The 23,301-nt window shown below is 44.8% G+C and overlaps 1 protein-coding gene across 1 annotated transcript in view; it reads right to left on the bottom strand.

The window, feature by feature from the left end:
• EFEMP1 (EGF containing fibulin extracellular matrix protein 1) overlaps nucleotides 1–21,223 on the bottom strand; it is a 44,301-nt gene extending 23,078 nt beyond the window's left edge. Inside the window, exons 1-4 of the mRNA XM_079329554.1 lie at nucleotides 20,882–21,223; nucleotides 20,375–20,462; nucleotides 17,449–17,497; nucleotides 17,011–17,271 (exon numbers count right to left, since the gene is read on the bottom strand). Coding sequence (XP_079185680.1) covers nucleotides 17,011–17,271; nucleotides 17,449–17,497; nucleotides 20,375–20,455 — 391 coding nt within the window. The 5' untranslated portion in view covers nucleotides 20,456–20,462; nucleotides 20,882–21,223. The remainder of the gene's footprint in view (nucleotides 1–17,010; nucleotides 17,272–17,448; nucleotides 17,498–20,374; nucleotides 20,463–20,881) is intronic.
• Between the last annotated feature and the right edge of the window lie 2,078 nt (nucleotides 21,224–23,301).

The following is a 23,301-nucleotide window of genomic DNA, read 5'->3' as shown; positions in this document are numbered from 1 at the left end:
CTTCAGCTCAACCAGAGCCTGAAGAACAAACTGGCTGCTTTTTGAAATGTCTTGCACGGTGAGTCCTGCAAAGCAAAGCTGCAGCTCAGCAGGAGCAGGGCGTGGAGGGATTGTTTGGTGGGCTTCAAAATTGTACTTTCCACTGACAACTGAAGCAACATTTCTCCTTCTCCCTCTTAAATCTCCCACTCTTCTCCTGTTTTTCTTTCCCTGTTCCTCTGGGTTCTGCTGTTCTAATTTTTCAAGGCAGAGAATGTGCCTTTGTTTGTGAAGAGCAAGGCGAGTTTATGGCACCCTATTCATTATATTTATGAATCATATCTAACTGAATTTTTCCCATAGCCCAAAGGTGGCTGATTGCCCAAAGGCACTGCTCTAATGCCTGTGTTTTCTATTTATAAGGTGTATTTTAGTTTACATCAGAAGCTGAGGCAAAGACTTCTGCTTGATATCACTTGTGCCAAATGAAACCCACAGAGAAAGTGTGGCCAAAGGAATTCTGTACAAAAGTTGTCCGGGCTCTGTAATTTTGTTCATGTGGGTGCATGGTAGTGTACCCCAGCTGCCAATAAAAACACTCTAAAATAGAAAAAGCCCTGTGCAAGTCTCCAGATGATCTTCAAATGTGCACAACACAGGTGAGGGAGCACGGGGAGACAACCAGGCTTTGTCAGGACACAGCCCGGTGAGAAAATCAGCTTTTGCAAGGTGGTGGTGAGAAGGGAAGCAGCTCCTCCAACAATCCCTGCTGCTCCCTGTAAGTCTATGAAATTCCTGAAAGAGCACTTCAGAACCAAATTAAAGAAAATTGTTGCTTTTGAAGCCATTTGTGGTTGTGACCGAGTGCAGGCGCTCCCCAGAACGTGTTGATGCTCCGTGAGCCAAGGACAGGGAGAAATGAAGCCCTCCAAGGAGGGAACATTGGTCTGGGCCATTGCTGCAGCTCAGGAGAGTCCTGGATCCCTGTCAGGGGCTGGAAAGCTCCAGCAGCACACAGCCCAGGACACTGGGAGGAGATCTGTGGGACAATCATTAGCACTGATGCCTGTCCAAACCGAGCTTTTTGCCTCTGGAGAACGGCAGGAATAAAAGGAATTGGCTTTGCAGCTACTGGGGAAAGGGGAGGAACAGGCCCTGACAGATTCACTGGACAAGTTTTTTAATGCTCTGTGGCTTGGGAGGTTTCTCTTGCTTCTGGCCCCAGGAAGAAAGATGAGTGGGGAAGCTTTAGAATCATACAATGGTCTGGGTTGGAAGGAGTGTTAAAGCTCATCCAATTCCAGCCCCATGTCGTGGGCAGGGACACCTTCCAATATCCCAGGTTGCTCCAAGCCCTGTGCAACCTGGCTTGAAACATTTCCAGGGATGGGGCAGCCACAAGTTCTCTAGGTAATCTGTGCCAGGGCCTCACCAACCTCACAGCCAAGATTTTTTTTCCTAATATCCAATATAAACCTCTCTAATGCAAAGAAATAAACTGCAAAAACTCCCTCTCTTTCTTGTAGCCATCCTTCCTGAAAAAGCATTGAGGACCTTTACCATCCATTTTTTTTTCTTTTCCTCTCGAAGGTTTTTTGCTTGGTTCTCTTTGTGTTCCATTCCCCACTTTAAAAGGCATGAGATCCCAGATCTTTCTGCTCTTGCAAATGGAATGTATGAGCCAAGTGCCAGGGATGCCTGTCTGCATCCTGGCACATCTGAGGGATGCCCAGGACATTGTCAGTACATTGTTTGGCACTGCCTGGCTGGCTGGAGCTTTAAGCAGACAGCCATGAATGTGTGATTAAAATCCACTGCAGAGGTTCATGGCTGGGCAGGATCCACAGGGAAACATGAGGGCCTCAGATGCTGCTGAACACAGGCCAATGGTGGCTGGTCAAAAGAAATTCTGCTCATAAATTTTTGCAGGATGGGAGAAGAGATTTCTCAATTTAGACTTTCATCAAAGCTATTGGAAAAAGCTGTCCATCACACTTAAGGTTCTCTTGCTGCCTCAAATGCCTTCCAGATGGATTTAATTCCAGTGCATTGATTGTCCACTTGGCTTTGCAGGGGAGCAGGTCAGGGCAAGTCCATCCTCACTGAGCTCTGCATGGCAACAAAATTGACTGGTGACTCTTTCCTTGTGGAAATGCTGTCTTCCAGGAACTGATGAAGCAAGAGGTGAACTGGCAGAAGATGAATCTAGGGAAGGCTAATTATATCCAAGTAATTAATGCCAAGAGCAAAGAATAGAATGAAGAGGTGAAGCAAGGAGAGATGTAGTTGAGTATTAGGAAGATGGTCTGTTTATAGTGGAGAAAGAATAAACACCTACTGGCACATTCATTTCTTACCTATAGGATAAAGGGGGGGAAATCACTTCAAATTCTAAAGCTAAAATGCTTTAAAGTAATTTTTAAAGTAATTTAGTAATCCTTTATCTATGTAATTATAATTGTTAGCTGGAATAACCCAAACCAATGTGTGCAACATTAACCATTCTCCCAAGCTAATCACACTCAAATTCATTGTGTAAATTTGGGAGATCTAACCTGGATTTCTCTGTGCTCTTGGGTTTCAGAAGCTCTGACTGTGGAGAAGGATTCCCTTGTGCTGCTCCAAACCCTGAACCAAAACCCAGGACCATGTTCAAACACCAAACAAGAGGAGAGAGGGGACATTTCAGAGGACAGCAAGAACCAGGTAATGACAGCTGTGGGTTGTGGAGATGTTTTTAAAGCTTTTTCAAGAGATAAGGTTTCCAGGCAGGGTCTGCTGTAGAGGAGGGGAAGTTTTTTAGCAGACTTGAAAACATTTGGGCTTCAGTTGATTGAAAACTTTCATAGATAACATTTAACCAACTGCCTTGATTTAGAGGCTGGGTTTAATTAATCAGATGCTACCAATAAATATGCAAAACACAATATGCATTAGTGGAAGACTAATGACAAGACTGGTTTCTACCAGTTAATTGAACATCCTCTGTAGTGAGATCTGTATCTAAATTTATTTAGGATCTAACAGACTGTTAGTTTGCTTTGGAGATTTCATGGACAGGCAAAAAAATCAGCACAAAAGAAAATAAATAACATCTCAGCTAAATAACCACAGGGTCTTCTGAAGGGATTTCAGAGGTTCAAAAACACCCCTGACAAATGAAATCCAAGTCATGAAGGTTCTAGTACCCTGTTATTTTCTGGACTGGGAAGTGTTCAGTGTGTTTTAGGATCAAGTCCAAACAATTTTTAAGGAGTTAGTTCTTGTTTTCAATGAAAGGAAAATAAAAAGGAAGCAAAGTATAATAGATAAGTAAGGCTAAATACATATTAAAAGCAAAAATCTTTTCAAAGCAAAGAACAATGATCTCTTATCTACAGAAGGTTCAGCAAATAGGTTAATTCTTCATATTGTCTCGAAACTCTTGGGCTTGATTTATTATTCCCCTTGTTTGTGCAGGAATTTTTATTTACCCCACAAGGCTTCACACTTATTGCATGTACATGTGCTTGCCCAAAATGTCCAGTGGTGGAGAGCAAGGCCCCTTGAGCCAGAAAAGGAATCTGAGGTTCCTGGAAAGATCTCTGTGGATGCAGTTACGTGTCATTCTGTCCCAAAGCAGCCCCTGCATCCATCTGCTCCTCAGAAGGGACAGAATGGATCTGGTTTGCAGATCATCAACAAGTTGGATGTTCAACTTCCAGGAGGGATAAGATTTTACAGAGAAGATACTGAGGAGATGGTTCTTGTAACCAAGCCAGGCCTCATTTCCTAGAGAAGTGGCACGAAGTATTTAGTGAGTAAAAGTGACAGCACGGCCTCATCTGGCACTGCAAATTCACAGTCCTGTTTGGAGTCACCATAAATCATCAGCTGTAAAGTATCTGCTTTCCTAAAGGAGCAGCTTTATTCCATTAACATTTTGAAAGTGACGTTGCTAATTGTACCATAATTTATCCAGGAGCACAGTGTGAACTGCTGTTTTCAGTCAGGTTTTGGCCCTCCCTGCCAAGAGTTTAAGTTTGAGTTAAACTTAAGAGTTTAAGAAAAGAGGAATGAAGAGTCAGGGATGAAAGAGAAACAAGAATTGAAGGCTATCTAGAAGGGGCAGCACTGAGACAAGCCGGGATATTCAGCAGAGGGATCTGAAAACTGTGCCGGCAGTGCAAGTGCAAGCTGAGTAAACAGCCAATTCCTCCAGATCAAGGCTACTCCCTCCCATACTCTCAAGCATTTCCTACCCACCCATGAGTAGGATCAGCCTGTACCTGGTATTGCAGGCTTGCTCTGGCAAGTTTTGTAGTGAGGGGTTTTAAAATAAAAGTTCCTAGCAACAAGTGAAGGGCTGATTGAGGCCAGCAGTGAGCAGTGGTGTAAACCCAGGCACGTGCAAAGGTGTCAGGGAAAATACTGGGATCTAAGTGTGGGCTTTAAATGCTGGAGTGCAACTGAAGGTGTCTTAATATGGCACTTCAAATCACAAACAGTGGTTTTGTTTATGAAAATCAGCCTTGGTGCTCTCTCAGTACTTTGAGAAGCTTGGTGGGCACTAGTTATGAAAATATCTGCAGGTACTCAAGAGTTCAAGTAAGCACAGTCATGGATCAGTGAAACTTCACTTCTTTCCTTGTTTGTGGATACACTGTGCTAGGATTAATTTTTTGTTGTTATTTTTAACTGGAAATGAAAAAGCTGCAGAGATACACTTGTAGCAGGAGTTGGATCATGGGAGGTTGGGAATGACATCCAGCCGGTCTGTTCCTCAGGAAAATGTTTTCATTCAAACCTAGGGCTGCCCAGAATTGTTACCTCCTCTAATGGAGAACACTTCCTCACCTACACATTTGTAAGAAAACAAACCCACTTCCCCCCAAGCCTGCATTTTTAGCACATCTCTTTTGTCTGTGAATTGTAAGGAGGGATTCTGGATATAGGGAAAGCCTTTTTTACCATTAGGGCAGTCAAGGTGTGGAACAGGTGCCCAGAAAGATTCTGTGCTCTCCTTCTGTGAGGTTTTTCAAGCCCTGAGTGAATAAATCTCCCAAGTCTGATCTCAGAGCTGAGCAGGATGTTGGGCTGGAGACCTCCCAAGGCCACTTCTCACCTGAATTATTCTGGGCTGCTGTGAATGTACTCTAAGCTATAAACCAGAATGGAGAACTCTACCACCTTTCTTTCCTCTGACTTTTCTTCAGGCAGGGATTGAGTGAAGTGAGGTTTCTGATTAAAATTCTGATTGTGGATGCTGTCACACAACTTATTTTTTTAATGCAACCTGAGCACCAAACTAAGTAAATTCATCCCAGCTGTGAATTAAAGAGAAGAACTGTAAGGAAACCAGTTGGTCCCCACTGGTGAAATGAGTGCTAAGAATAGTTAACAATGGGACATAAGCATTTGATTTCTCAAATTAAGGACAAATGATAGGAATGGAAAAACCTGCGTATGATCACTGCAGCTTTCAAGGGCTGTAGTCAGTGCAGCCCATGCCGAGAGCATCCCAGAGGGGCAGTAACGCTGTGACAGAGCTCTGGACGCGGGGATGGGCTCCGTGCAGGCGGCTCCGCGGCTGTGCTGCGCTCCCTGCTGCAGCCAGACCTCCAACCCTTGCTCGCTTTGAGCTGCCTTTCCTGCTCTGGCCCTGCTGGGGCTGTTCGCTGAATCCCCACGCTCCCTCTGGTCTCCAGCGCCGCTCGGGGCTGCGGCAGGAGCGGGGCCCCACCCCGAGGAGCAGGCGGAGCAGCGGCTCCGCAGCCCCGGCTCGGTCACACTTGAGGCATGAGAATGGAGCCCCCGGGGCTCCCTCAGCCGCCACCAGCCACAGTGTGCTGAGGCCACTTCTTGGCTGGCTTGGACGTGACAGATAGTAAAACAAAGAATCAAATGTAAGGAATGATACGAGCTGCTCCTGCTGCTGCTTTTGTCCCAAATGCACCACTGAGCACAGGAATTGAGGGGTGGGATGTGCTGGTTCGCTCACACATCACAGAATATCCTGAGTGGAAAGGGATCATGGAACCCAGCCCTGAAGGTAGGGAAGTGTGTGCCCCACAGGGCTGTTTAGAACAGGACAGTTCCTTCTCCATGCACATGTTGTCCAGGAGAATGGGGCCTTGGAGGGCTCTGGAAGCTGTGCCAATACTCAGTGTCACTGGATTTCAGTGCTGCATGCTCTGCCCCACAGAAACAAACCCTGATTCCTAGGATGACAGTGTTCTGATATCAATACCTGATTTCTTTTTGATATAAAAATTGCATTTGACAGCTAACAGATTATTCACACACCACTTTTTCAGAATTACAGAAACTTTTGTCTTAATTTCCCAACGGTTTTAATTGTTTAACAAAACTACACTGGTCTGTGCTCTCCCAAAAGAGGATGAACCTTCTGCAGCCTGTAGGGCCAGGAATGGTTCCACTATGGAACTGTACATCAGTCCACCAGACTGATTAACCAGAGATTTGGGGATTTGGCTTTGTGCTCAACCCACAGGTAACAGCCAACAAATCCAGAAAGATGGAAAACACAGAGACTCTGCTTTCTCAAACTGGGCACTGGGAGATATCTCAGGAAAGTACAGATATCACCAATCTGTTCTTCAACAATCAGCCCCATCCTGACATTCCTTACAAATTGAGGATTGCCCTAAGCATAAATTAGGTTTATTAACCTTTTCAAAAGTTGCTGCTTTTTAATTTCTGCTCTCATTGTATAAAATATCCAGATTCTTGTTTGATCACTTTAGGAACTGTTGGCCTAAGGGCACAGGTTTTGGGAAGTATTTCCTTTTGGGGGCTTCTCCCACCATGCCACCTTCCAGCTTCACAAATACTCAAACTGTGAATTTGACAGTGGGAAAAAGCAGCTACAAACCTGCCTTGATTATTTCTGTATGTTCTTGCTACACTTTTATCTGCTGTTGAAACCTCTTCATCCCCAAGCTGCTCCTGTTTTTCAGTGTCCCCCTGTCCCAGGCTGTGCAAACAGCTGCCCAGCTCCTGATCAGTTGGAGAGGGAAGGAAACCAAGCAAGTGAACTATTCCTGCATCCCAAACAGCCCCTGCACAGCTCTGGAGCTGGGGAATCCCCCAGGAAGCTTTTAGGAGGGTGGAGAAAGCAGAGACAAGATCAAGACCAGCTCTCTAAAGCTGTGCTGAGGGTGTTCGAGGGTGTTGCTGGGTGGATCCCCTTGGCTGGTTTTGGGGTTTGGCTCTATTACATGGCTGTGCTTTCAATTTATTTCAAAGGTGCCTGGAGCCTTGTAAATCTGCATACATAGTAAGGAAGAGATTCTCCTCACAGTGGATACTGAACTCTGAGTGTAACCAGAATGGAGAGAATGTTTTGATTTAAATACATAATGAAACAACCTTTTCATAAAAATATCTTGTCTAGAAATGGGGAATTTTTCTTTTTATAGGCATAGAGAGACACAGTTTCTAACAGAGCAATACTTTGTATTGGAACACACAAAGAAAAGTTTCCCCTTCCCCAAAATCATCCTATTTCACATGGTGATTAATAGATTAAAATCTGTGAATAGTTTCTGGATTGTTTAAATAATGGTCAGTGTTTACAGTGGGGAAAATGGGTGGGTTTTATTCCTGCACCCAACTTTTCTTGCACAAATGCTATCAGGAGTGTGGTTCTAACTCTGTTCTACTTCAGGTTAATTCAAGCTGTAAAGTTCTGCTCCTGCAAACACCAGAAGTGTTAATTCTATCATTTTAATCTGCTTGTATAGTGCTTTCCTCTCCAGGGAAAAAGGGCTGGAAATTTCAGCAATATCTTTGGGTATTGCAACCATCCTCAAATTATTTTCTACTCTCCTCCAGTGACACATAAGGAGAGAGTGGGAAAGAAAATGTGTCTTGATGCTCCAAGTGAAGCCAGATAAGACTGAGGAAGGCCTGGATGCAGAGTACATCCAGGCAGGATGATGTCAGAGAAGAACATGTTGTTTCTTTCCCCTTGGGAAGTGGGAATGACTTTTGGATTCTGCACTCTTTCCTGATTTAGTCTCCAACAACTTCTGGGAGGAATGAAGTCAGGTGTCATCCAGAGCCCACAGGGGCAGAGCAGGGGCTGCTCCAAAGCACTGCTGATTTCTGATGTGATTCTGTGCTCACTGCCCTGTGAAATATTCCTGTATTCCTGCTTTAACTCACTCCAGGCATGACACACAAGTCCTTGTTTTACCCAGGTCACTTTTATCAGCTCAGGGTTCTGTGGAGAACTGGCTCCTGATAAGAAAGTCCCTTGAGAACAAATTCATTTACTAAGAAAGTGCTTTAAAACCTACAAGCAAGTATTTGTTGCTTCTAAAAGTGTATTTAATTCCACCTACTCTGTATCCCAGATACTCAAAATTCACTCCAGAGTAAGTTTAGACAAGAGAGAGATTGTTTCTCCTGGTTTTTATTTTTATAAGATAGGTCATGTCAGTTAAAACCACACTTAAATTTCTGCTCACTTTGCCATGTTTGATTCCTTTGCTCTGTGCAGGACTGTTATTAAATGTTACCTTATTGGCAACCTCTTTAAAGCCACACAGAACATTGTTACCCATCAAAAGTCCTTGCATTTCCCAATTCTAAGTACTCCTGACAACTGGCAGCTGTTACAGTATTGATAAAGATTACTTTCTGAATTTATAATGCTTCAAGATATTCAGGATCTGATTGTCCACATTACTGCTTTTCTGAAATTATGGGGGTTTATATCTCATAAGATGCTCCTTGAATTTCTTTAGCTCTGGTGAATTTAAATTAAAATTGAAGCCCAGGCTTAACTCTTGGTGTAATGCCCAGTTTTGCAGAGCAATTTTGTCTTTGGGTTCCATCTGATAGTGGGATTGGGTTGATTGCACATATTCTGCCCAGTTACCTGTTCAGAGCAATCACCCCCATGCAGGCAGATGCACATGAAAACCCTGGAACAAGCTGTGCCTGTGCTCAGGAATCTCCATGGAACATCTGTGCAGGCACAGGCTGAACGTGCAGGGTCAGATTTGCTTAAATCACTTCACACCAGCTCATGCACCAGACCAGGAGTTCCCTCCAGGTTCAGTTCAGCTTGGAAAGGAAGGCTCAGCAATATCCTCTCCTCAGAGCTGATCAAAACAGGCTTAATTAATTAATGTGTCCACTCAAAGCGTGGATTTTTAAAATCAGGAGTTAATAAAGCCAGATTTGGAGCTTCCCAAAGTAAACATCCCTTCACACACTGAACCTTTTATCATTCCCTTGAAGAATTTTCCCTTAAAGTTATTTATTTAAGCCTTTCAGTAATAGCAACAGACAAGGGGCTACTGAATATCTAATTTTAAAAATGCTTAATTATATCCCAAGCTCTTATTTTACCAGAAAAGGTCTAATTCATTTCTGAGCCTCAAGAATTTTTCTCAGCACTGTAGCTTATAAAAGAGTGTGTAACAAATGTTTTCTTAGTCACTTTTTTCAGCTTTGATCATATAATTATACCTAACAAAAATTAGACATTTCTCCACTCTGCTTACAGCAGGACCAACCTTTAAGATGATTTCAGATTAACAAATGAGACACAAATGGGAATGAGCATTAAAGGTATTTTATAATAACTATGTGTGTGCTAAAATACTTCAGAGCTCTGTAATTAGCAAATCCCTCTTGTATTTTTAGTAAAGTTAAAAGGTAGATGAAAGAAGGTACAAGCAGCATTCTTGTGTATGTAGTATAGGTTTTTTTTCAGGTTACATTTTACTGTCTGTTGAATTATGGCAAATAACTTTCTCTCCAAAACTGTTGCTTTCTGGCTGCTATGAAAACAAAACTTAGCAAATCAAAGGTGAAAGAGATATTTCTTTGTGGAATTTTTTACTTTTTTACCTGTGAATTTTATGTCTGATTGCCTATTTCAGGTACTCTTGTCAGAGATCTTACAAAGAGAGCAGAGATCTTACAAACCCTGTTCAGATCTTCCAACCTTGTGGATAGAAGCCTCTAAACTTGGACAGGTATGTGGCAAAATTCCCTTTGATAAGAACCCTTCAGCCCAAAGGAGGCTTAAATTTCATGTCACTTATTCTAGACCTTGCATAAATGATGACAGCCCAGAAAAAGCAGCTCAAAAACCATGACAGAGGGGAAAAAAGAATGTGATTGTAATGAAAGGGGGTGGTCAAGCTCAGCTTACATTAATCCCAGTTAACAGAGACACAGCATAAAGGGGTTGCCATGACAAAGTGCTGCACAACAGGAGTTGACTACACCACAAAAAATGTGGAATGTTGAAGATGCAACCTGGTAGGTGAGCTCCAAAATTACACTGTCCTTGTGGTTTCTACCAGACCAAAAATATCTCTCTGGAAGGGAGTCCTGTAACACTCCCACTGTCTCTGACAGTAGGAAAATGGCAAACCAGCAATCCTGAGCAGCACTCTGAATGAATTCCCACAGTGCTGGAGACTGTGCTTGGCTGTGGGGCAGCAGGTGGGATTCCCTAGCAAAGCACAGGACAGCAACACAGGCATCCCTGGGTGCTGCAGGGAGAATCCAACAAGCCTCTGCTGCCTTTGCAGGAAGCTTTGTTCTTCCTGTAGGGCTGTTTTGGCACACAGAAACAGCAGCTATCATCTTCCCTGGCCAGCATGGGAAGGGAGATATCACTTGGAAAGAGAATAAAATGAGGAAAATAAGTTTCAAGTTTCAGCTCTTGAACAAGTTTTCCAGCTTCCTAAATTTGTCTCACGACTGCACATGCTCAAGAAAACTTTTGGACCTTTGAAAAATGTATCTGAAATGCTGAGATCCTGTAGAGGCATTCTAGCAAAGGTGACTCAGTAACCCAGACAGCAAGAGTGAAAATAAAACACAGGTAAGAGCATTTCCTTTATACACTAGTTAATCTGAAGTAGGACTCAGGTTTGAAAATGGAGGGGAAAAGTGGTGGTTGAGAAAAAATCATCCTGAGCAAAAAACTTGGGAGAAGAAGAGCACAGAGCCTTTCTCAGGAGCCTGAGGAGTGACAGTGCAGGAGACTGGGAGGAAACAACTGCCCAGAGCAAGCACAATGAGAACATCCCAGTGTCACTATAAAATTACCTGAGAGGGGCTAAAAGCAGCTGCCCTGGCACTGCTGGGGAAGTGCCTGTGTCACTGTGGAATAGATTCCTTTGAGAGCAGGTTTTGGCACAGGGAACAGAGGGAGCACAGCCCTTTTTGTGCCCTCTGGTGCTGCTGAGTGCAGCAGGTGACAGCCCTCACTCCTGGTGGGGTTTTCCTGACTGTAGGATGCTCAGATCTGAGTGTCTGCAACAGGTACAGGGAATTCCTCGAAGAGAGAAAGAAATGCTCTGAGCTGTTTAATGGGGTGCCAAGTTCTCTGGGATGCCAAGTCAGGATCAGGCATAAGCACATTCTTCCCCTTTGCTATCTGGTGTTATTGCTGATTGCATGGTGGAAAAGACCTCCAGCTTAGAGAGAGGAATTCTGAAGGAGGACAGATGGCTGGGGTTTGGACTTTCTTCAGGCCATGTGCCTTCTGAATCCATTTGCTGTGTTTTGTCTGTCAAAACACGAGCCTCCTCCGAGCTACTAAGGCAACAGGCTTTAAAATCAACAAATGCAGCCCACAAGGATGACAGCTGAGGTGACTACTGTGTGATCCCATTCTTCTGCTGCAAGAAGCCATGAGAACTGCTAATGAGTTTACTTAAACTTGAAGCCCAGTGCTTGCCTGCATAATCCCAGTTCAGGAAGCTAAGGTAAATACAACTTGGGGAAGCTTGCTTGCTTCTAGCACTCTTAGCACGATGAGCAAATGGGAGGAATCTTTAGCAGCAACACACTGAGAATATTCCTGCAGGGGTCAGGACAATGGGAAAGCAGCAACTAACTCAGGGAAGGAAAGCAGCTGCTAGTATTTATGCTTGTGATGGATGTTCACAGTAAAATGGTCAGACAGAACAGAGGATATCTCTCCAAGGTCTTGACTTGACACCCACAGCTGTGCAAATAGCACAGATGGGAAGATGATTCAGAGTGGCCAGATTTCAAAAATGCCCAAAACCAGGCCCTCAGAGCAAGATGGGTTTTTGTGAACGCCCCTCTGGACCCTCAGGGCCACTCAAGAGATGCAGCAGTTTCACACATTAACATCTTGAGCAGTTGGTGCTGGATGGGCTGATGAAAGATGATCTCTGCATGATGTATCCAAATGTACAAGGAGTTAATTGGAAGCCATGAACAAAGAGCTGTGCAAGTGTCAGCTTGTGTCCTTGTGTGGATCATCTTAGACCTGCAGAATTCCTGTGGCTTGTCCCAGTAATGAGTATTGAAGTGGCACATGGAACCAGCTCAGTCTCCTAGGGTGGCTGCAGTTGGCAGGGTTCCCCACTTGCTGCACAAACCCATGGCCTGAAGGGGCACTTTGAGGATGGGGTGAGGATAGAGCCTATGGCAGGAAAAAGAAGGCCTGGTTGTGTGGTTTAGGATGGCAGTAGCTCAAACTCAACAGGCCTAGTGCTGTTCACAGACATAAAATAGTTTGGGTAGGAAGGGGACCTTGAGAATCATCTTGTTCCACCCCTGCCATGGGCAAGGACACCTCCCACTACCCCAGCTTGTTCCAAGCCCCATCCAACCTGGCTCTGGACACTTCCAGGGATGGGGCAGCCACAGCTTCCCTATGCCAGGGCCTCACCACCACCACAGCAAAGAATTTTTTCCTAATACCTAATCTAAACCCACTCTCTTTCAATTTAAACCCATTCCCCCTTGTCCTGTCACTGCATAGTCTTGCCCTGAGAGGAACAACTCTGGAACTAAACCTGTCACACCTCAGGCTCTTTTACAAGTATCCCTGAAGCATTTTTAAAAGTACTCCTTACCTACAGAAAGGGGGAAAACTTGGCATGGCACAATATTTTACTAAAAGCACTCAAAAACATCTCCATGGCTAAGGAACTTCTCTAGCAGTGTTTTAGGCTATGACTGCATTAGAAAATGGGTTGAGCCCACAGGAGTAGATCCCAGCTTGGTGCAGAGGCTCCAGAATCCCAGGCCATGCACTTGTGAGGCTCCCTGGAGTCTGGCCCTGAAGGCTGAGTGCTCGTTAGTGGTTGTGGCACATTAGAGGCACCCCTGGGGTGCATTTCAGGTTGAGTTTCAGCTGGGCTGGATGTGGCTGCACGTTCCAGGAGCTCAGGAATCAAAGCACAGTCAGTGCAGCTCATTAGGAGCTGCAGTGCCCCCAGCCAAAATGCCAGGGAGGAGCCTCCTGCCAGAGCACAGCCAGCTCTGTGAGGGCAGCCAAGTGCACCTGCACTCACCTTTTATGTCCTGTGTGTGCCAGCTGCACATCCCTGACACAGGTAAATATATGAATTATCAAGTGATTTTTCTATGGAAAACATCACTAACTTCTCACCCTTGTCCCTCCCTCCTTAACAGGACAACAACAAAAAGGATTCTACAGGTGCAAAATTTAGCCTTATTTGACTTATTCACAATTAACTTCTTCAGTTAAAAGTTGAAATTGAATATGAAAAGTGCCAGTAAACAAAACAAAACAAGCAGTGTAAAGATACCTAAAATGATTTTGCAGGAGGAAAAATAATCACAGCACAGAAAACAAATTCTTTTTTTTCCCCCCTTCCACAGAGGAGATAAAAAGCAACCAATGTCCACCAAGTCTGGGCAGAACTCTGGAAAAATATCTTTCTCCCTTATAAGCAAACACTGATTCTTGTATTGCAACCTGTCTCCCTCCTGTACTTGATAGTGCAGCAGCACAAAGGGTTACATCAGGCTGGAGAAATATCAAAACCTAATCTAGCTGAGGAGGAAAAATGTTTGTTTACTTTATTGCTTGTATTACCAGCATGATAGGAATTAAGGAAAATAACTTATTTTCCCTCCTCAAGTTTGCAGGTTATTTGGTACCTTTTTTGGTCCATTTTTTTCATTCAAGTGTCATTAACAATCTAGGAGAAGCCAGTACTTTCTTGCAGACCAGATTTGACAAAATTGAATTAATTGGGTGATTTTCTTTTGAATTCAACAGGAACAGACTCAAACCACAGAGAGCCTAACAACAAAGTAAAATACAACTAATTTCTGTTTGCAGAAATGTTTGCAGAGTACAGCTCTTTATGGTTTTTACCAGGAAAAACATGTCTGGGAACATGACCTTTTTTTTTTTGGCTCTTCCCCATTATAGTGATACCCTTACAGTGGCAGGGCTGAACATCCAAGTGGCTTCCTGAAAGTCTGACCAGGTGCCACTAAGGACCAAATTTAGGAGTGACAGTGAAGTAGGAACTAATTGGGATGGGAAAGGAGGGGATTAGGTAAGGTCATAAACTCAGAATTTAAAGTACAGTTCAAGTGTGTACATTGAAGAACAACTTTTTCCACATCAGAGTTCTTCCTCCAGAATAACCTCCCTCATCCTTTGCATCAGTTTGGGGGTTCCTGGCATCACTACTCATAAAAAGTATCTTAATAATTGCCCAGGAAATGTTTGCTACCATCAATGTGGTCACAACAGAATATGTTTCTGCTCACCAGTGCCCTTTATGGGCATTTATTGCTAGCACAGGAACCACAGGAGTGTGTTTGGCCTGTCACTCCCCCACTATTCCACACTTCAGAAGGGAGTGGACATTTGTGTTAAAGCAGCAGGCCCCTCACACTGCAGCATGATGTCAGTAACTCAGCTCCTCAGAGCATGTTATTGTTTCAAACAGAGGGCTCCACACTTTCACATTGGTTATAAAATACTTAGTGCTGCTGGACTGGAAGGAAAATGTCATACATCTGCAAACAATTAGAAGGAGCTGGACTTCATATTTGATTTACTAAACAATAAAACAAGCTTAAGTGTGACTATATCTGTAAGTTACACTCCCTAGGAGCCTCGAGCAGTTATCACAGCAAAGTCTTTTAACCATAATTAAATAAATCCGCAGCGGGACCATTGCTGATCAAGATTATCTTTTATAAGATATTTGCAGCAGTGAAAAGCATGAAGATCATGAGGTTGAATGCATGCTTTAAGTGCTCCAAAAAAACTCTTTTATCCTTCATTTCAAGCACACTGTCCACTACCCTTCCAGCTGGAATGCATTCAGTACAATACATTTCAGCTTTTAAACACTAATATTTCCTTGCTTTCTGCATTTAGATTGAAATTTTGGCATGAGGAGATGAGTAGCTTGATTCAGTCAGGCCCAAGATTTCACCATAGTTTGTGTGCCTGCTGGTTAAAATTTCTGGTACCATACCAACACTTAGTTGTTGCTATAAATTAACCAAAGTTTTGGGAATTGAATATAAATATTTAGTTGTAAGTTCCAGGAAGCCAGAGCAGAAAGAAAATTAGTAGTAATCTATCACCACCACTTTCTCCTCAACAAAACAGAAACCTCCACCAGTTGTCAATCTCTAATTTAAACCTAACCTGCAACCTTTATTTGGGGCCCAAACTATGGGTACTAAATGCTGTCAAACTGCCTTATTGTATCCCAAATTTATGTTTCCAAAACCAGCATAGCAAAAGGGATGGTTATGTTTTGAAACTTCCTAGCACGACCTGCATTTTTTATCAAATAAAAATGTTATGTGCTGAATTTGGAACAGTTTATTACAGCTCACCAGTGAAGAGTAGTGCCAGCAGCATCACCTGAAGGAGGGAGTGCCAGGCCCAACCCAGCAGCTCTGCTCCTGGTTCTGCTGCTGCTTGGCCAAGTTAAACTAAGGAAAAGGCCAATTTTCCATCCTTAGCATGGATTTTCCCCTGATGACCCCCAGTGAACATCCAGGGTTAAGGAGATCTGACCTGCTGTGGTAGGTTCTGTACTGGACATTCTTGGATCAGAGTGACAGAAATGTTGGACATGAGCAGATAAGCCAGAAATGCAACTCTGAGGCTTTGCCTACAAAAATAACTCCTCCGGCCTCCATGATGATTACTGTGCTCCAGAATGACAGGGAATTTACTTACTAGTGATAAATAATGTCCTGTGTACATGAATACCAGGGAGAAGGAAACTACCACTGTGTATTACAGCCTGCCCTGATTACAGCCCCTAAAGTACTATTTTATGTGATTATACAGTTGCAGGCCACAAAGTGGAAAAGATGAACCATTGGGGTCAAGTTTTGCCCTCTCTTTGCACGGGTGTCCCTCCAATGTGCTTGAAAAGCAAGTTTGTGAGCAAGGGGTAGAATATATTTCTATGAAAGAAAACAAAACAATGGCCGAAACATTTGTTACTTCAGCAAGTAGAAGAGTAAACTATTTATATAAAATAATAAATGAAACAGTCTTAGTTTACAGTAGTGCTTGTGAGGCTGGTTCCTGAATGCATACAATTAACATTGCTAATGCCCTGAGAATTTTTGGCACTGTGTGTGGTGCATGTACACTCAGATGAAAGCTCTTCATTGCCATAGTTTCCAAGAGTGGCCAGGCTAGGGCTGGAAGTAAACTGGCAGGATCTGCCCAGGGCTACTTCCACAGAGATCAGAAAGAGCACTGGCTGTTCAGAAGTTGGGTTCCTACAGCTGGAGAAATATTTCTTATCCACAATAAAAATACAGGAGCCTTCTGCACTGCAGCCTGCTCTGAGCTAAAGTTCATCCTGTGGTTATTTTTTGTTCATTCAGCATTCACTTACTGAGAAATACAGAGTTCTGCAAACCTTTCCAAAATGTTTATGCCTTGCTGCATTGCCCACTCTTTTCAGAGCACTTTCTTTCCTAGACATACTCAACACAAAATGCTTCACTAGAGTTGTTTAAAGACTTTTTTAAGGACCTACAGACAACGGAATAAATTCAACACATTAGCCCAAAATAGATGGAACAGGCTGCAACAAACTGCACATTGTGATGCCTTGAACAAGAGCAGTGGCATTTCTGTATTTTATTTTGGTATCCCTAAGGTGTCAGCAGAGCAGCAGCCCCTCCCAGTGAGCACAGGGGCTGCAGGCTGTCACTGGCTCACCCCCTGCAGCAGCAGCAGCAGCGAGGGGGGCTCTGGCTTACCTTGGCACACGTTGTGGTCACTTTGCTCATACCCAGCTGCACACTGGATTTGGTGGGTTGGGTTGGGAGGGGCGCGCTGGGGGTCGGCCGGGGTCCGGCGAATGACGTTGTTTCGACCACTTGTGGATTCAGCTGCTGCTTCTTCTCGCTCATTTACAATAATTTGCGCTGTTCTGGGTAGACAGAGGTATCCTCCATAGTGGTTAACACATTTCATCCCACCTTTACATGCATCTGGGACTATTTCACATTCATCAATATCTGTGGTTAGCAACAACACAAGTCATGCTTTTAACAGTCGAACCTTCTGCAACAGCCATTAACACAAAAACACGACGAGACATGCACGCACACCTCCGTGTCCAAAACAGGGGTGTGCAGTGAGAATACTTAAAGAATACCAGTGGCAAGTCTGTCTTTGAAAATTATTTACTGTACCTTTGCACCGTTGCCTAACAGGATCCCATTCATAGCCATCTGTGCATTGCTGTGGAGAAAAAGAGAAATAAATTTGGTTACTGGGGATTCTTTGTTTTGGAAAAGCAGTTGGGTGTATTCAGTGAAGTCAAAGTGTGGCACGAAGGGAGATGCAATAGTTGGTAGGCTAGAGAAATGGCAATTGGTACAGCACTGCTGTGCAGGAGCAGCAGAACTTGTGGGTCCCTTCCTGCTCAGAATGCTCTATGACTCTACAATACACAGAGAGCACCCCTGTCTCAGGAAGTTCCCAAGGTACTGTTTGTTCTGAGCAGGCTGGGAGCAAAGTGAGAAAACCTTGCCTTCTCCTTGCATAGTGTTGTACCATCTCTCCTTGGTGTGGCCATGCTGACCAGAATGAAAACCTTCTTATGAAAAGCAACAAGTTTTTTCTGAATTAGGATCTCATTGCCTGCCTTCCAACAGGTGAACCTCTTTCTTTCCCAGGCTCTGTTTGCCAGAGGGACTAAGAGGACTCTGTGCCCCTGGACTTCATCCTCTCTCCCATTAGCACTCTTGCAATGGGGAAGGATCCCATGACAGCTGGAAATTCATTCACATGCTTTTTAATCATATGACTCCAGGAACTGCAGTCTAGGAAGGACAATTTATACCGTGAGACACACAATAAATGGTTGGAGTTTATAATAGCAGGACTACTTATTTATACAAGGCTTTGCAAAATTCAAACAAGGCTATACTCAGCAACTATTCATATCAATGCACACCAGCAAGTTCAGGAAAGATTTTAAATAGCCTGCTCTGCATCTTCATTACTCCTCTGCCCAAAAAGATTAAATTATCCAGGGGGCTGTCATTTTAATTGCAGGTCACAGTTACAAAGACTGATGAGCAAAGTTGGTGCTACCAAATGCAGCAGGAACATTTAAATATTAAAATATAATTGAATCAAGCAGGCTATGCTGTGTAGGGGCATCTTGGGCTGCTCAGGGTATAACTTTAATGGCCCCATACAAAAAAGAATGGAGTTGACTAATGTAATTAGTCACAGTCAAGCAAGCTAAATCTTACTGCAACTCCTCTGCTGCTGAGGGACTTGCAAGCAACAAACTTGGCTTTCTGATGCCAAGAAGATCCACTTGCTACAGGTCCCATCCTCAAGTAATTTTGAGGGATTTGTTACTGATGGACTCTGACTCAGCAGGAGAATTGAAAATATTTTGTTCTCTTGCAGGTGACACCAGCAATTTGTCAAATGTGGCAGCGAGGTGGAGATTGGAAGGGTTTTTCTCCCCAAGGGGTAAGTGGACACTCTCTAAAGGATTGACTACATGCTGAGTTGACAACTCCAAAGTTACTGTAGCTATGAAAAGGCAAACCCAAAGGAAAACAGCTAATTCATGCATTTACTGAATCACCCAATTCCTGTTAATGCACAACAGAAGTACTGTCTGTTTAACTGCAAGGAGCCAAGTCCATCTATTACTGCAGCCAAAGGCTTTTACAATAGCAAAGGATTTGGCCCTCTGTGGATACAATGTGTGCATGAGAAACAGTAGCATCCCAAGAGCAAAATCTCCCAAAGCTGGGGGGGGGTTGTGTCATTTTACATGAGCAGCGTTTAAGGGTCAGTGAAGCACCTAAAGGCTGAGACCTCCTTGAAAATAGATCATAGGTGCCCAAGTCACCCAGGCTTGGTAGAAATGATGAGCTGGTATAATCAGAATTATGGGAAATGCTACATAATTAACCCCCCCTCATATAACAACAGTGGGAAAGGAGGAGGGTGGGATCTCTGTTTAGTCCAGGTTTTCAAAGTGTATTTACATCTTCAGTTTCCACTTATATATAGGAACTTAAAAGAAAAAAAAAAAAAAAAAAAAAAAATCACAGAAGCCTCCCAGCCTTCAAAACCCTAATGCCTCTAAAGCCCAGTGTTAAAGTATTTTATTACTGACTTCCTGATGCTCACTTGAGGCTTCCTTAAGCCCTGACTTCTACAAGAAGGTCCAACTCTGCAATATTTACTTGCTTGAGCCATCCCACTGACTTCAGTGGGATTACTTGTATAAGACACAATCCCGGGCTTTGGCTGTGGTTCTCTAACTTTTTGCATGTGTGCAGAATTTTCTGCTTGTGTGGCATTGGGCTGATGTGTGTGCACATATCCAGAGGTCCACCCATATGAAGCAAGTTGCAGGGATTACAACTGTAATCAGATGTGAAAATGTGGGTTTTTCCCCAGCCTGAGCAGGGGTAATTGCCACTCCTTCCATGACAGGCATTATGCAAGCCAAGCACTGAGCACAAGCAGATTGAAAAGAAAAAGCCTGACAAAAAGCCCTTTAAATCTCTTAGCCTGTCACTTGCTTGCAAGCAGGACCTATTTCCAGTATTCTTGAACAATTTTATCAAGCCATGCAAAACCACTACTTAAAACCAGCTCAGAAAAGAACAGTCCCATGATCACTGCAGGATTCAAATTCTTCATTAGGAGCCCCAAATTTGGAAGCACTTACATTTTTTAAAAACAGCTTGAAACATCCATAAGAAAACACAAAAGAATGTTTGACCTAATTATTTGTCAAACTCCATATATTTCAAATCAAGGTCCTAGGGACCATGCCTCTATGAAAATGGATTAAAACAAATATTAAAACCATATAATTTTCTTCAGTCCCTCAAACTAAGTACCTAGAAAAACTTCACCAAACAAGCAGTTGTAATGCATTTTGCTCAATCTTGTCAACTCGAACTTTTAAACATTGCTGAAGTGCAGGAACAGCTAATTTTATGGTTAACACTGGAACTCAGCGACCTCTGTAGCACATGCTATACACTGGCAAGAAATTCGCTTTTTCTTAAGGGTCATTTAGCAAAGAATCCCCGCGAAGCAGCAATTATCTCCGAGTCTATTAAACCTTACCGTATACGTTATGGTTTCCTCAGTTTCCTGCGAATGTACTGTAATAAGAATGAGCGCAGCCAAGAACATAGCTGTCAACATCGTGAACCTTGAAAGAAAGGAAAAACAAATGAAGCAGGAACGCTTTTAGCGGGTTCCTTGGCTGGGAGAGGCTGCGGCAGCCCCGGGAGCTGGAGCGGAGAGCCCACCCAGCCCCTACCTGGGACAGGCGGCCGGCTCTGCCCGCTCGCTCCCGCAAGGAGAGGGTGAGGCTTGGCCGCGCTTCCCAGCCCGGGGATTTTATCCAGCTGGGAGAGAGGGGCGGAAATAACCAGTCAATGGAGTTTAAAACACCCCAGCGCTCACCGGCGGCAGCGCCGGACGAGGCGCGGGCAGCGGCACTGCCCGCCCGGCGCAGGCTTTGGGGCGGAAAAGTGATTTTGGGGTACAGCGAGGCGGGGGGGACACCCCCCACCTGCCGGGGACCGGGGGCGGCGGCGCGGAGCCGCCAGCGCTGCCCGCTCCTACCTGCGGGGCCGGGCGGGCGCCGGCCGCTCTCCCGTCCGCTGCTGCCCCGCTGCGCTGCGCTGCCGGCTGCGCTCGCTCGCCTTGCGCCGCTGCCCGTGCCGTCCGCTCCTTCCCTTTCCCCGCTGCGGTGCGGCCGCTGCTTCGCTTTCCCGCGGTGTCTGTGCGGCGCCGACGGCCGCTCGCTGTCCTTCCTTCCCCCCCGCTGCCGTGCGCCGCCGGCGGCCGGCCGTCCGTCCGTCCGTGCCCGTTGCGCCGCTGCCGGCAGCGCTGTCCGTCCGTGCCCGGCGGCCGCCGCTGTGCCGCCGCTGTCGGTGCGCGCCCGGTGCCGGCCCCGGGCTAAATAGAACGGGCCGCCTGTCCCGCCGGCGCCGCGCGCGCCCCCTGCCGGCCCCGCGGCCGCGCGCGGGCAGGTGCGGCCCCGCCGCCATGTTGGGGCCGTGAGGGCAGCCGTGAGGGCAACGAACCGAGGGCAGCCGTGAGGGCAGAGCACCGAGAGCAGCCGTGAGGGCAATGCAGCGAGGGCAGCCGTGAGGGCAACGAACCGAGGGCAGCCGTGAGGGCACCGCACCGAGGGCAGCCGTGAGGGCAATGCAGCGAGGGCAGCCGTGAGGGCAGCCGTGAGAGCAGAGCACCGAGGGCAGCCGTGAGGGCAGAGCCGTGAGGGCACCGCACCGAGGGCAGCCGTGAGGGCACGACACCGACACCGGCCCCGTCACCTCGGGAAAGCCATGAGGGGAAGGCGGCCGCGGCCCCGGGAGCCGCTCCCTCAGGCCGGTGCAGTGGCTGTGTCCCGGTTGGGATCACAGAGGGAGCGCGGCCCGACCGTCGTTCTGTCGTGTGTCGTGAGTCACACAGTTATAGAATCGTTAAGGATGGGAAAAAACAAGACCTTTGAGGTTATTGGGACCGTCACTGCCATGTTTTCAATGACAACCGTAGCCAGATGTGGAAATGAGACTAGAAAAGTGGGATTTTCCCCAGGCCAAGCTTGTGTAATTCCCTCTCCCTTCCATGACATGCAATATACAAGCCAAACACTGAACGTGAGCAGATTTGTAATAAAATAACCTTTCAAGAAGGCCTCTAGATCTCTTACCCTTCACTTGGCTGTAAACAAAATTTATTTCCAATATTCTCGCCCTCACGTCCCACATCCACACATTTTTGAACATTTCTGTGGGTGGTGACTCCACCGCTTTGGGCAGCCCCTTTCAGTGCTTTGCAACTCTTTCCTTGAAATTTTTTTGGATGATTTCTAATCTAAACCTCACCTGGAAATTTAAAATACCAGGGCTGATATGTTGTGGCCATTAAAAATTTGGTAGATGCAAGATGAGGAGCCTTCCACAGGCCAATGCTTGTTCCTCGGACACCACCTAAGTTCAGCAATCATCTGAAAAAAATTATTCTAAAAAAAAACCCTTTTCAGGCCATGAAATGCTGTTATTTCCTCACCCAGGGGGCAAGTTCATGGACAGAAGGAAGGATGAGGTGACATTGCAGGTGTTTGGTGGGTTTGGGTGGGGAGAAGGTGTCCAGGAATGTGCTCACTGGATTAAATCTTTATTTAATGTCCCAATTTTTCTTCTGAAGGGCCTGTGACACAGTAGAGCAACTGCATTATCTTTCTGTTGTTTAATAGGAGGTATTTAGTTTTAAAAGAAATTTTTGCCTCCTTAATGTAGACCTTGAAGGGCCTGGAGAACTGGAAATCTGAGAAAATGCCTCACTAGGCTGCAGACCTCTGACACTGCTGGCCTAGAGAATGCCTTTCCTATACAATCCCTTAAATTCTTAACATTAAATTATAGTTGATCTTACATAAAGAATGAGTTCTTTTTTGGGCAGCCATGCAGTGCTCATTAATTTTGTCTCTGCATCAAATCACTTCTTATCTGTTCTAGAATCAGCCAAGCTGGTAGTTTTAGAATACTTGTAGCTGCAACCATATGTTTGCAACCAAAAGCCTATCTTTTATTTTTTTTTAGGTGGCTGTGAGAGAAGGCAGGATTTTCCCTCCCTCACTGCAGTTTCTGTGCTTACAGGTAAGTGGGACTCCTCAAAATGTACTTAGAGTCCACACACCTCACTGGTAAATAAAGAACAGAAGCAACAACACAGTGTAATAAAGAAAATCTAAGTCCACTACATTATAGGACATTTTACCTGTACTTTCATGTACATATTTATTTCATCAGACTGTCTTTTGACACGTGTTCTCCTGCTCCAAAATGATTCCTTTAAATCCTGCATTTCATTATTTAGGAATACAGCTTCCCAGTGTTACATTGGCTCTGAGTTGTTCACTTCTGTTGGTGTAAATTTGATTCCTTTTTGTGATGTGGTCCCTCATATATTTTAAACTTTACTTGCTCATAGAAAGAAATGTTTCTAATAATCTAATGAATGCAAAAATGGCA

Source organism: Erithacus rubecula (assembly GCF_903797595.1).
Source record: "Erithacus rubecula genome assembly, chromosome: 2".
Lineage (NCBI taxonomy): Eukaryota > Metazoa > Chordata > Aves > Passeriformes > Muscicapidae > Erithacus > Erithacus rubecula.
Note: the sequence above shows the minus strand (reverse complement) of the source record. Positions and strands in the feature narration are given on the sequence as shown.